The 13,674-nt window shown below is 47.3% G+C and overlaps 1 protein-coding gene across 5 annotated transcripts in view; it reads right to left on the minus strand.

Moving 5' to 3' along the window:
- Positions 1-6,076: 6,076 nt before the first annotated feature.
- The window catches only part of LOC135898924 (uncharacterized), a 172,291-nt gene continuing 164,693 nt past the window's right edge, over positions 6,077-13,674 (minus strand). For all 5 annotated transcript variants that reach the window (XM_065428187.2, XM_070526729.1, XM_070526733.1 and 2 more), the window contains one exon: positions 6,077-6,412. In XM_065428187.2, coding sequence (XP_065284259.1) covers positions 6,179-6,412 — 234 coding nt within the window. In that variant the 3' untranslated portion in view covers positions 6,077-6,178. The remainder of the gene's footprint in view (positions 6,413-13,674) is intronic.

Consider the following 13,674-nt stretch of genomic DNA (forward strand, 5'->3'; position numbering starts at 1 on the left):
AGCTGCGCTCCTGTGTCAACGATAGATCTAACAGGAACACGATCAACTTTAATGTCCCATAGGTTTCCACATGTAGGCAGGTTCAACAGAGGATTTGTGGGCCGGGTCGGAGTTGCAGCTTCACTTCCGGAAGCTACACCGCCTCGTTTCCCGAAGCGAAGCGACCGGTTGCAGAAGGGGACGAAGAGCGGTGAACGAAAGGCGAACGGGACCCACGACCTTGCGGTGACGGGGAGCGACTGGATCTTGGTGGAGCACTGTCGGCATTGAGGTTCCTAGTCGGCGTATAGGGCGAGAAAGTACGATCGTCTGGCACTTGGCGGTAGTGACTCGGAGACGACCACCGAGGAGGCGACGACCAGTGCTTGCGGCAATGGTGGGTGATGTGTCCAATACCGGAACAATTAAAACAGATAAGTTTATCATCAGCTGTGTGCCAGTCAGCTGGGTTGCGACGAGGCGGCGGAAAGCTTTGCGTCTGGGAGCGAGCGGCCGGAGAAGTCTGGTAGGTTTTGTATGGCGGACGGAGCAGAGAGATGGAATGTCCAAACTTGCTATTTCCTATCGAACGACCGCTTATACAAAGGAGATAGCGGGCACACTTTCCCGACAGTCGGTATAAACTGGAGCCGGAGCCATGGCCTCAAGCTCACGGAGAACGATGCGCGTGATTTCTTCCGGTCCTTTGGGCTGAACGAAGCGTGGCGGGTCTTCGCAAGAAGATGTCCCGGTGGTATTGGGCAATCGGTGAAAAGTTTGAGCGACGCAGCGGCCCTTCGCTTGTTCGAAGCGCCGGCACTCCTTTATAACTGCATCCCCAGTGGCACAATCCTGGCACATCAGGAGATTGAAGGCATCGTCTGCAATACCTTTCAATGTGTGACCAATCTTGCCTGCCTCGGTCATGTTGTTATAAGCCTTGCGACAGAGGGCCAGTACATCCTGTATGTAGACGACATAGGATTCTGTGGACGTTTGAGCGCGACACGAAAGTTCTCTTTTTGCCGCCAGATGACGACCGACAGGTCGGCCAAACTGGTCTCGCATTTTTTCTTTGCAGACATCCCAGATCATTAGGTCAGCTTCGTGTGTGTCGTACCATTGCCTCGCAGTTCCTCTTAAGTAAAATATCACGTTTGATAGCATCGTTGTTGGATCCCACCTGTTGTTGTCGCACACTCGTTCGTACATCGTAAGCCAGTCCTCGACGTCGGCGTTGTCCATGCCACAAGATGTCCCTGGGTCCCGCGGATGAGCGAGGATGACAGTTGGCACGGGCTGCTGAGGCGTTGTCGCTTGTGTCGGTTGATTTGCCATTGTGGCGGCAGGTAGATGACGTCCGCTGCGAAGTTCCGTGATTGTACTCAGCGCCTCCACCAAAATGTTGCCGGAAGAAAGCAGGCCCATGATTGTCAAATAACGTATACACACAACTGGTATTTATGGCGTTCAGGCAACTGTCAGACTTCCTCTTCGTCTCGTCCAATCCAACTTCTTCGTTCCCTTCACTGTAACAATATAGCTTCAAGGCAACACAAGACTGCATTGAAAGTTTTCAGAATGGCTTTTCATGATTCAGCGTGTCTTCACCACCTGGTCCCAGAGATACTTTTCAAAACAAGCTGCTGGCCAGTTCCGTCCATGCTGTCCAAAAGATACCTCCATCGCTTAGGTGAGGCAGCAAAGAACACATACAGTCTCTGAATTACAGTGAAAAATTTGACTTCCGCATGGCAACTGTCAACGCTACATGCGCCAACTAAGTTCAGTGAATGACCAGCGCATGGGACGTAGGCTGCTAATTCGTTCAGGTGTTTGATTTGAGCTTACAGTCCTTTGTACTTTCCTGACATATTACTGGAATTATCACAAGTTTGGCCCCTACAATCATCAATTGATATGCCATTGGTCGTCAAGAGGGACATCACGGTATCGAAAATATACAAGCTGGTATGCGATTCAACTGAAACAAATCCAAGAAATCATTCGTACAGTTTCTCATTTAAAGAGTATCGTAAAGCAACTGACCGCTGATCAACATGAGGAAGGTCTGGAGAAGAATCAACAATTAAAGAAAAGTATTTTGCACGTTTCACTTCGTCAACGAGTCTGCCTTGACAGCCTTTGGCATATGCTCGATAAATTGATCACAAATGGTTTTTGACAGATACGATGGGTTACCTTTTGCTTTGTTCCCGTAGCGTTTGATGTGCTCCTCTAGAAATGGATCAAACTTCGCCATGGCCTCAAGCACTCCCATATAGTAGCCATTTCTCGGTGAACCAAAAATCTCCTCACTGCCCCTAAACGATAGGTTTCGCTCAGCTAAAGCTCAACTACAATGAGTACGACCTTCAACACCTCTGTCCAGTAATCGGTCTCAGTGACAAGATGCTTAACCAGCTGCTTGACAATCGTGTTGCTCGAGTTAGATCGGGCAAGCCATGCTGCCACGTAGTTCCGGTGCTCGACGCTATTTTTATGCGCGCAAACCTTTTCTTCTGCTCTTTTCCAATCAGAAAAGCCGTGCGTGGTGAAAGCACTGGGGTTGCTTGAAATCGAAAACAGTTTGCACATGAAGCAGTAAACGGAACCTTTGGACTCCGAGTACATTAACCAGTGTCGTTCGTACGCCTTCCCATTTACAGCCTTTCGCTCGAAAAGATGAGGTGACATATAGCATTTTTGAGTTTGTATTGCCTTTCGGAAGACAGAAAATTTTGGCCCGATTTTGAAAATACAATGGCCATTTCTCAAGGCATACACTCAGAAAGCTGTCAGTAATAACGTCTGGTCGCCTAGCAGGGTACTTCGGTGAATCTCGCAACGTACCTCTTGCGGCGGGGGTGTCTGTCTTCTCTGTTGTCGCAATCAAAAGCCGCCTCATTCGTCCTCTCGAGGCACACTTTGTGGGTGGGAACATGATTATTTGAAGCCAAACTAATAGGAAACAAGTTGGTCGGTTCATGGAGTGTTGTTTCCTGGCCCCTGTCAGTAGGAGGAGGCTCATCGGGGAGGTTTGGCACCTGTTGATCAGCAGTAGTAGAAATCGTGCGTGGCGGACAGGACACCTGGAGCTCCGGGGCAGGGGGTCTGCCGAGAAGCGTAGACGTTGCTGACTCAGGAACAGGACAGGGCTTGGTTAGTGTCGGTTGCTCAGAAATATGCCTGACCGAGTTTGGCACCATTTTCACAGGATCGAGACAACCAAGATGAGTCAAGCCTTGCTTCTTGCCAGGAAACCATGGTGATGGAGTTGGCAAGTCCACCACAGAAGCACAGTCGGTACTATTGGGAGTTTGACATGGACTCTGGGTAGAGCGATCATACTGCTCCGTGGAAGCTGCATTCAGTAGGTACTTTGTCATCTTTGGTAGCTTCTTTTCACGCTCTTCTCTTTCTAACTTCGCCTTTCATTTAGACGCACCACTTTGATGCTTCCGACCGAACATTTTCGCATGAACGGGTGCTAATTGCTCACCAGGCGCTTCTTCAGCACGATGCGACCGCAGGTGTCCAACGGTGGCCTTCCCGATGACTTGCGCATGCCGCCTGGATGGTCCGTGGCTGGCGGAGAGTGGTGCGTCCCCCGGGAGCTCCTCAGCGGGCGGCCTTATGCAAGCTTAACCGGCGGCTCGGGGCTGTATCTCAGCCCGCGATCAACTTCCTTTTTTAGATGCGCGCCGCGTCTGTTACTAGCACCAGGCGTTCACATACGCATAGGGCTCTTTGTACAACTCACTCCATCTCCCGTTCCGGTTTCGTGTTCCTATTGGCTAGGAGCAATCGTCTGTTCTGGGAGGTTCTCGATTTCTCTTTCGTCCCGTCGACGCCGAGTGCAAGAACGAAGGGGAGAGGGCGACTCCTAGCGGGGAGTTGGCGCTAGGCGTCGCCCTGGAGGCAGGCCTATGTGTCCAGCTCTCCAACTTCCCCCAAAGTTTTCCAAAACCCTAGCCCGAAAAGTGAACGTTCCAAACCCCACGGTACTCGCACAAAAGCACCGTGTGAGGTCTTCTTTCCTTTCCTGCCTAGACTCTGCCATCAGACTCATCATCATCTGCTATCGGGCTCATCCTGCCCCGCCCATATTACCATCATGGTAAAGAAAAGTCGAATGGGAGGCACTGTTTCATACTGCAGCACATCCTTCCAATGACAAGGACAGCGGCGGAACTATATGAGAGGTGGAGGGTGGCGTGGTGGTGACCAAGGGCAATGGAGATTTAGGTCCTCATCCCACATTGCATGTTTTAGGTGTTGCCGCTTGCCCCTCCTCTCTAGAGAGCATTGGACAGACGGACTGACAGGAAACCACGAAAACTCTTCCAAGCAAATGCACCTCGCTTTTTAAGAAAGAGGGCGCCGCCTGTGTGGCGGGGCATTCCTGTTTTTGCAGCTCGACAAGCTCTCCCCAAATGATGAGGCTAAACGCATGCTGTTATATTAGGCGGGGGCCCCGTCTCTTCATTCTGGTTTTCTCGGTTCATACAAGTCGCCCGAAGTTCCGTTGCCAATGGTTCCATATACTAAGCAGGTTAGAATAAATGGGCCCCCTTCTACTGTCCGAGGTGAGGCCCTGGGCTGCTGCCCCCTTCGACCGCCCCCTCAATCCAGCGCTGGTCATGACGTCATTGAATTATACTTCCTATCATTTGCTAATGCTCACCCATGCACGTGGGCAGCCATCTACGAATTCAACTTCTTTATCGAATAAACTGATTCAAGGTGCCCTCACAGAATTTGTTTTTTTTTCTTACGATTTTTAGGCTCGACAAAGTTTTCTTGTTGTTGCAATGCGGACTGTCTTAAAATATTTGTATCCCTCAAACCTGGAAGGATATCGTATTATTTGCAATGAAGGGCGAGCTTGCTGCCGGTCCCAGATTAGGAATAAGCCCTCACGTACCCTGTAACAGATGTACCACCTCTTTTTTTTGTCAGTGTAACAGCGGCTACATACGACAAAGGCATGCCGCAGATAACTTCTGTAGTGCAATCGGCGTACAGTTTCTGGTAATGCTTGATTCACGATGAGGCTTCTGGGACATCCGTATTGATGGTTCTGCACAACAGTGATGCGAAAGCTTCAAATGGCCCATTGAGCGAAAAAGGCGGCCTGCGTAGCAGTGATACGACACCTAAGTTCCCCTTGGCTGCAACGCCACGTCACGCACACACCTCTGTGAAGCAGGGCGGGCGAAAAGGGTACGATTTCTGGCAAGCCAGTTGTTGTGCGAAGTGGGAGGCCATCGTAGAGACGCGGAATCACCCTCGCTTTGACTCTCGGAACCCTAAGTTGTCTGGCGTTCCTTGACCCCGCAAGTTGTCGTCTGCGTTCTAGCTTCGCCTCGGTAATCGCCATAAAGGAATGGATGTATTAATAATGCAGAATAAATTTGAAGGGCAAAGCCTTGGCAGAAGTGAGTTTTGAACCCTCTAACCCACGCTCAAAAGGCGAATGTCACCACTGAGCTAAACCAGCGCCTCCTAATAGCAGGCCTGTGCACTCTGATTTATGACATTATGCTACGTGGACCGAAATTTCCTTTGCCAAGCCCAGTTTGACAAAATCGGCGACGTTAAAAATCACCAGGGTTTACTTGACAGCGTCCCTATTGGCTTCTATGGCAGTCGGGCAAGGTCGCATGATGTCACGGATCGAAGTGCACCAAAATTCTTGATGCAGAGCTATTAATTTATAAAATTCATGCGTCTATCTTTTCGAACTTTCAAATAATTTAAAATTCCTTTACCAAAACTCAAGCCCTAAATCGAAATTCCGGCTCCAACAGTCGCTAGATTTACCTTCCTCTCTCAAATGCCACACTTTTTGTTAAAATCTGTCCAGGTGTTATCTCAGAAAAGCGTTTTACCGTTTTACAAGTATTTAGATAGCTAAATCGCGAGCTAAAGCTTCCTCTTAAATCAGGGAATGAATCAAGTTGCCTAGCGCATTCTGAACCACATGCCGGTTTCTGAACAAAGTGAACTTTTTTAACGAAGTGAAGTTATTTTGAATCAAATGAACTCAGAAAGAAGTCGTGAAAGAAAAAAAAGATGTACCCGCAAAGCACAATTGAAAGACGAAACGACGGTTTTCTTTCTCGAAGAAATTCACATCCCAAACCAAGGTATTCCGATGTTTTTATAAAAGCGGCACGGCGACCAACGCTCCAGATTAAGGAACCACTTTGGGCGGGTGTGCCAGTTCTTGGCAGGCATAGCGCTTTGTCCGGTCGGTGTACTTCGCCCGCAAGAAATTCGATAACTTGCGCATAACAGTCACCCGACCAAAGCGTTCGTCCAGTGGTAAGAAACCGAACGGGGCGCATGATAGTTCTGCGTCGTAGTCCACGTCGTATGCGGCAAGGCCGTAGTCTAGATCGATGCTGAACTGCTTGCCATCGCATGCCTGCAAAAGAAAGAGCGCGCCACATATGGTGGAGAAGTTGAGCTCAGTCTGGCCAAACACAAAAATTATACTAGTCGACTGACAATTCGGGAGCGCCTTTCATTCGTATTGCATTGTAGGCTTATTAATACGATTACCATTGCTGCTAAACTTCACCCAGTTTGCGGTGTGGTGTTTATTAGAAGGATTGGTATGGGTAGGTATGTGCACCCACTCACAAAATATTACGGACCATGAAATTTGAAGAAAAGCTGAATATCTCCGCATCCACCCAACGCAGCCTGGTATTTTAATTTCGGGCCTTGACTACATTATGCGAACACCATTGTAATACACAGTTATAGCGGCTACTGCTGCAGCCTGTTCGGGAAGGGAACGTTTTCCGATATATTGTGGTCCGTATACTTTTAAAAATAAAATTATGGGGTTTTACGCGCCAAAACCACTTTCTGATTATCAGGCACGCCGTAGTGGAGGACTCCGGAAATTTCGACCACCTGGGGTTCTTTAACATGCACCTAAATCTAAGTACACGGGTGGTTTCGCATTTTGCCCCCATCTAAATGCGGTCGCCATGGCCGGGATTCGATCCCGCGCCCTCGTGCTCAGCAGTCCAACACCATAGCCACTGAGCAACCACGGCGGGTTCCGTATACTTTTGTGGCCCGATGTATGTATGTATGTATGTATGTATGTATGTATGTATGTATGTATGTATGTATGTATGTATGTATGTATGTATGTATGTATGTATGTATGTATGTATGTATGTATGTATGTTTGTATGTTTGTATGTATGTATGTATGTATGTATGTATGTATGTATGTATGTATGTATGTATGTATGTATGCTCGCGTGTAACTTCTGTCCTGCCAACCTAGGTAACTGCGTAGTCCACTGGATAGTCCAACTTGAGCCAATGATTGGTACAGGATCGCGCTGCTGTGCTGAAGGAACCCGGTTAAAAAGCAACTTTGGTTGCTGCGCGTGCAACACTGGGAACGTGGTGCTTTTTAGCGAACCCCTTCGACGCCAACTTGGGTCACAGCATATATTCCACAGTGTAATTGCGCTCTTCAACGACCCTCGTTCATCTCTGAGTGTCACGAAGTATGTGACGTGGTTATACGCCAGTCTTCACTAATCTTCTCTGACGCCGTCTTTGGTCACTGAGTATGTGTCACTGGGTATGGCGCTTTTTCATATATTCGTCATATAATACATATAATTAACGATTACGCACCAATTATGGAATAGATGGCTTAGCGCAATAAATTCGCCAATCATTTTGAAAGGATGAATGCATTGCCAATGTGCCTCTGCAGTGCACTTGCTGTGCATTTTGACTCTGTTGCGCGACAAAAATATGTATGCGAGCGCAGGTTCTTGAAAGCCCAACAATCAGCCATGTTCTTTCAGTGTGTAGCAAGAAGGTTCGAAACGCAGCTAAGGCACCTTATTTGGCAAAACTCGGACGTCACCGCTGCATTTCTTCCCTCCTTTTCTCCGACACCTGACAAAGCAATGTGCTTCTTTAGTTGTGTCCTTTAGTTTAGGTGGATTTGCCAACTTCGCTTAATGTGTCATTGCTTGTTCTTTACTTACCGATGTTTTGTATTGCGCTTCTCATTGTGGTTGAAATTGTGCCGAACTTTTGCCTCACCCAATGCCTTCATTGAGTAAGAGAAAAAAAGCATTTTTTTCTCAATTGCGTATGGTAGCGGTTATGAACACGCGCACTTTCAGAATTTATAGGAAGCTCGTGCTATTTGCCTTTATTAGCGTTAGCAATTATGATTACGAAAATACTCGTAACAAACAAACTGATTTCCTGGGCTTTTTGTGTGTTCATGTTTATTCAGGCCTAAATATAGAATCAATGGGAATAAAATTTACCAGCGCGACTCAATTAGGTGAACTGCTTAGTCATGATATAGCATGTATGTTTTTGCTGATGATAACATATGTGACTGCCAAAATAATTATAAGAAACCCAAACACATTGATTGCTTTGAATATGTTTAACCAGGCGTAGATCTAAAACAAATTGTAAGAAACTTGGTTCCACAACAATGGAGAAAATTGCAGACCTAAATTTAAACGTATGGCTGTAGTTTTATTTTGCGAGAAATATTGTTGACTTTAAAAACGGAGACGTCGACGTGAGCTAGTGCGCTATAGGCTGCTACTTGCACCCAGGAAGTGCAAGATAATCGCAAAAAGTAGTGGGTGAAGTAGACATATTTCTTCTAAGTTTTTTTAAAGTGATGGAATTTTGATGCTTAGTGAAAAATAACCGAAACATTGACACCCTCGGGGCACTGTTTGTCATTTTGTTGCAACAATTAAGACGCTTACATTCAAAGCAGTACGAAGACAATTTTTCGAAGCATTAAACATCTTACGAGAGACTGTCCCACGTCAATGAAATTTCAAAAAGTAAGAGCAAAGGAGGAAAGGCACGCGCCATTTCAATTTAATAAAAGAATTGTCTCGATACGTCGGTCCTAGCATCATCGACATCATGGTCACGTCGTGACATAGAGAGAATTCGGCTCTGTAAGTGTAGCAGCAATACTGGGTGCGAAAACGTTGTGCACAAAAAAAGAACACTCCCTCACCGGGGTGCAGCGCACTTTTCTTGTGGCAGCGCTCGCAGGCGGTTGCCGCAGCGATCACACGAACGACGCTAGCCTGTATATCGTAACACCATCGCGGATCCGCGCCCAGGCTTCCAAAAGCGAAACTGGGTCCGTATTTACAATAGTTGCCATTCGCTAGTCACATTCGCTAATAATATGTCCACCAGTGAGAATGGCTGAAATTTTCTCTTAATGACAATTCCACCGCAATAGCTTTTCCTGAATTTTGGTAAAAAGCTATTGGTGAAACCTTTGCAATGCAACTGTTCGAAAAAGCGAATTTCAGCCAATTCTGGTGCTGAAGTTGATAACAGTGAACGCGTTAAGCGGATGGCGCATGGCCCCTAAGAACGAAACGGTTTTTCAGTTCGGCTCCTGGTGGCAGAATTCACAGAGCTTTTCGTTCCTAAATGCTTTTTTTTTTCATTTGCTGATCACCTTCGCTAATAATGTGTCCTATAGATCGCTATTGGCTAGCATGACAGCTTTTAGCTTGAGACCGTTTTGTGAAAACGGGCCCTGGTTTTCTGAAAAAAGAACGTTACAATGCATTGTTCACTGTTATTTGCGACCTCCGCATATATTCACAACCCATGAATTGTTTACCGACATATTTACCGGAAAGAAAATGCCTACAACTTCAAAATGGCAATCAACGTTGACTCGAGTGATATTCTTTGTTCGGCAGCTGTTAGTAAGATGTACTAAATATATTATGGCGTATGTTGCACACTGGCTGCGCTGTCATTTCTACAGACACAGAAATACGCGTCTAAGACGGTACATTTCTTGTGCCAACAATGAAAAAGCTTGAGCATGATTTCTGCTTTTCCATGTCTTCAGCTGCACTTGGGAGTGACCGCCAATGCCACAAATGTTCAGTTAAATACGTCGCGTCGTCTCCATAAATGCTACCCGCTTGAGAGGGATACAAGGGGGGGGGGGGGGAATGAATCAAACAAGATGCCGAAATAGGCCTTGAAGTAGCTTCGTAAACGCAAATTTATGCAAGAACATTTATTTGCGCAAAAACATTGCCACCTTAGGGGGTCGCATAATTTTTTGCAGTACAAATCGCCAGCGGCAAATGGCCGTCCTTAAAGCAGTTGCGCCAAAGCTCTCAGAGGCCACGATCTAGTGCACCCTATAGTGCCTGCATTGATTGAAAGTTCCCCACACATGGTGTTGCGACCTTTTCCTTGAGCAATCTGGAAGTACTTTTTTGTCATATAGTCTTAGGCAACAGCCCAGGAAAGGCTGTCAACCGAAAAGTCAGATCTTTTAAATGGACAAATACGGTGGACACAAAGCAACCTGTGGACTTTATCAAAACCTAAATAATTAGATCCCACTGAAGATCTCATGCAACAAATTAAATGCCAACTCCACACGGTTTGACGCCAGATCGCGTTCTGTAAAATCGAATCGAGGAAACGCTCTCATGTAGACGATTCCTCCGTAGTGTGGAACTGAGGCCCGATGTCCCAGTATCCCCAAGATCTTTGAGAATGTCCCAGTATCTTTGAAGCGATAAATGTAGGTCCAGTCAGAGCACGGTGCCTCGACTTATCTTACCTTACTGATAGAAATGCGCTCAATTTCGGAGCTTTGATGCTTTATTTTTGGGCGGATTAGTCGCAAGGTACACCGGGATACAATAAAACGTACTCCAATCACATCGTGTTCTGAATCAAATCAAAGGAGAAATTATAGTTTAGGGTTTTCCAAAACCTTTATGGGAATCTTCAATCTGAGGCCGCCTTCACAATCGTTGTCATTCGGTAGTCGCATTCGCTTATAATGCGTGGAGAAACAAGAATAACTACAATTTTCTCCTAAAGACAAGACGAAAATATTTTTCTTTTTTCTTCAAAAAGCATGAATGACGGGAATAACGTGGCTATGTTGAGTTTAAGTATCGAGAACAATGAACATTCGTAGACTTCCAAGGCTCTGAGCTAGCATCGGCAACCATCAAGGCACGCAACCCGGAAACGGCTGAAGAAGCGGCAATCGCTCTGGCCACCACCACATGCACAGACGCAGCGGTTATATTCACCGACTCTCAGGCCGCCTGCAGAAACTTCTTGAGGGGCCGCATCTCGGCCGATGCACTCAAGATACGAAAAAGACGAAGCACTCCGCTCCCGTACACCTGTGTAACGTGGGTACCCGGACAGGAGGGACTAGAGGGGAACGAAGCGGCCCACGCCGGAGCCCGCGAGCCCGTCAGCCGGGCTCCCCTCTCAACACGCGCTCTCGGACCCATGACAGAAGAGGCGGAGGCCGTACCCACCAACTATTCGGCCATATTGCAACATTACAGGCTCGAGCGTCGAGTGTACCCTCCACGGTACCCTAATCTCAACAGAGAAAAAAGCCTAATCCTTAGACGCCGGCAAAGTGACACATACACGCACGCAACGATAATGCATCGCATCTACCCGACGCTCCACGGCTACTCTGCCCACTTTGCAAAGTACCCGACACTCTGGCACATTTGCTCCTGGATTGCCCGTGGCAGGAAGGCAGCGCAATGCAACCAGAAGCACACGCAAAACTAGTAATAGAAGCAAACGACCTATTCGAAACTTGGGAGGCCAAGCTAACCCTCGGGGACCTGGAAAACCAACGACAACTCGTCGCCAGCGCCAAGAGGGCAGTCGAAGCCAGAGGGTTCCTGGACTAAGGAGCCCTCCCACCTTAGGGTGATACCCGGCCTCGCTCGGGACACTGTTTCGTTTAATAAACGTTTCTCTCTCTCTCTCAGTCTGTCTCAGTGCTGCTTGCTGATTCGTTTGGTAGCGTTTGAAAACTGAGACAAATACATTCGTGCTTTAGCTGGCCTTTTCAATCCGGTGGACTCAATTTTCGCAGTGGAATAGAAGGAAGACACAGACAGGAAATAAATCAATAAATTAAGATAAAAATAATAAAGAAGAGAAAGCCAGGTCACCTTAAACAGGGCGTTATCAAGAGGGCTTGGGTAAAGACAAAGCATTTACGAATATTTCTTACAGTCGAAAAACGAATATACTTCTCGAATACATTTTTAGTATCTGACATTATCAGATGAGCCCGATCAAGCTTGACTGCAAAGCAAAAAAGCGATATAAGTTTACCAGAAATTGTCACTGCAAACATAAAACCTGAGAAGTTAGATAGTGCCGCGAGCTACGTCACTAAGGCGGCCATGTTAAGTTAAACCGCAATCGCTCGCACTCATCCAGCCGACTCGCTAAACGAATCAACTGCCTATTTATTTTTAATGGTTTAACTATACCCTAATGAACAACGCCTAATAAAAAGGAATGAAATGACAGAAACTTGCTAAAGATGCGAATAGAGTGATGCAAAGCTCATTTTCCAGCAATGGTAAAAAATCGTCAATAATTGAAAATAGTTTGAAAAGAACTCTATATTCCATTCGATTCCTTTCTGCCACATTCTTCTTCCACGCTCGGGTCGGTTAAAAATGATTATACGCATAACCATAGTGATGAACGAAAAATAAAACAAACCCTTCTTTTTTCGAAGGGGCTCTGTGCTTGGTAATATTGGATAGTATGGTAGTCCAATTGCTCGTGTAATAAAATTACCGACGATTACGTTACTTCCTAATGCAAAATTTGAGCGCAGCAAATAAGCTGTTTCACCTTTTCGATAGATTGAGGCAAAGAAATCGAGCAACACATGTATGCGCTATCACAGAATTTTTTTTTATTTTTCACACGTATTCCTTTAACAAAGACTCCACTAACAGTTCTTGACAGTCATGAAGGAAGCTTTGTGGTCGGAGAAATAGACTGATATATGTTCGACTTGGTACACCAATGCTTGATTCTCAAAGACGAGATCTATACAAGTGCCTCGCGAGGTTGTCACAGCCGTGGGACGCGTTACGAGCGAGAGGAACGGGATGTTCTCCCGCATAAGTGTTAGGAAATTGCTGTTTGTCTTTATTTCAACATTAAAGTCCCCCACTACTAACATCGGTTTGGATCGATGGGCGGGTAATGCGAGTTGCAGGAAGTGCACGACGTCTTTGGTGAGTGCGGTAGCGGACTCACGAAAGCGGTATCAGTCGGTCGCTGCTAGCGCTGGGGGATGAAAGGGAGGCGGAGCTGGTTACGAGGCCGACGACAACGCGAAACCCAGGAACGGACGCCAAAGCGCCCTTTGTGTAGCCAGCCCTCCTCCACAGTCTCTCCTCCTCCCTTCCATCATCCTCTCTCGTCCGGAGAGCCGACAGCGTGTATGAGCGGCGGCGGAGCAGGTTACGAGGCCGACGACAACGCCGACGACAACGCCGACGACGACGCCAAACCCAGGAACGGACGCCAAAGAGCCCTTTGTGTAGCCAGCCCTCCTCCACAGTCTCTCCTCCTCCCTTCCATCATCCTCTCTCGCCCGGAGAGCCGACAGCGCGTATGAGTGGCGGCGGAGCAGGTTACGAGGCCGACGACAACGCCGACGACAACGCCGACGACGACGCGAAACCCAGGAACGGACGCCAAAGAGCCCTTTGTGTAGCCAGCCCTCCTCCACAGTCTCTCCTCCTCCCTTCCATCATCCTCTCTCGCCCGGAGAGCCGACAGCGCACATGAGCGGCGGCGGAG

Source organism: Dermacentor albipictus, chromosome 10 (genome assembly GCF_038994185.2).
Source record: "Dermacentor albipictus isolate Rhodes 1998 colony chromosome 10, USDA_Dalb.pri_finalv2, whole genome shotgun sequence".
NCBI classification, from domain to species: domain Eukaryota; kingdom Metazoa; phylum Arthropoda; class Arachnida; order Ixodida; family Ixodidae; genus Dermacentor; species Dermacentor albipictus.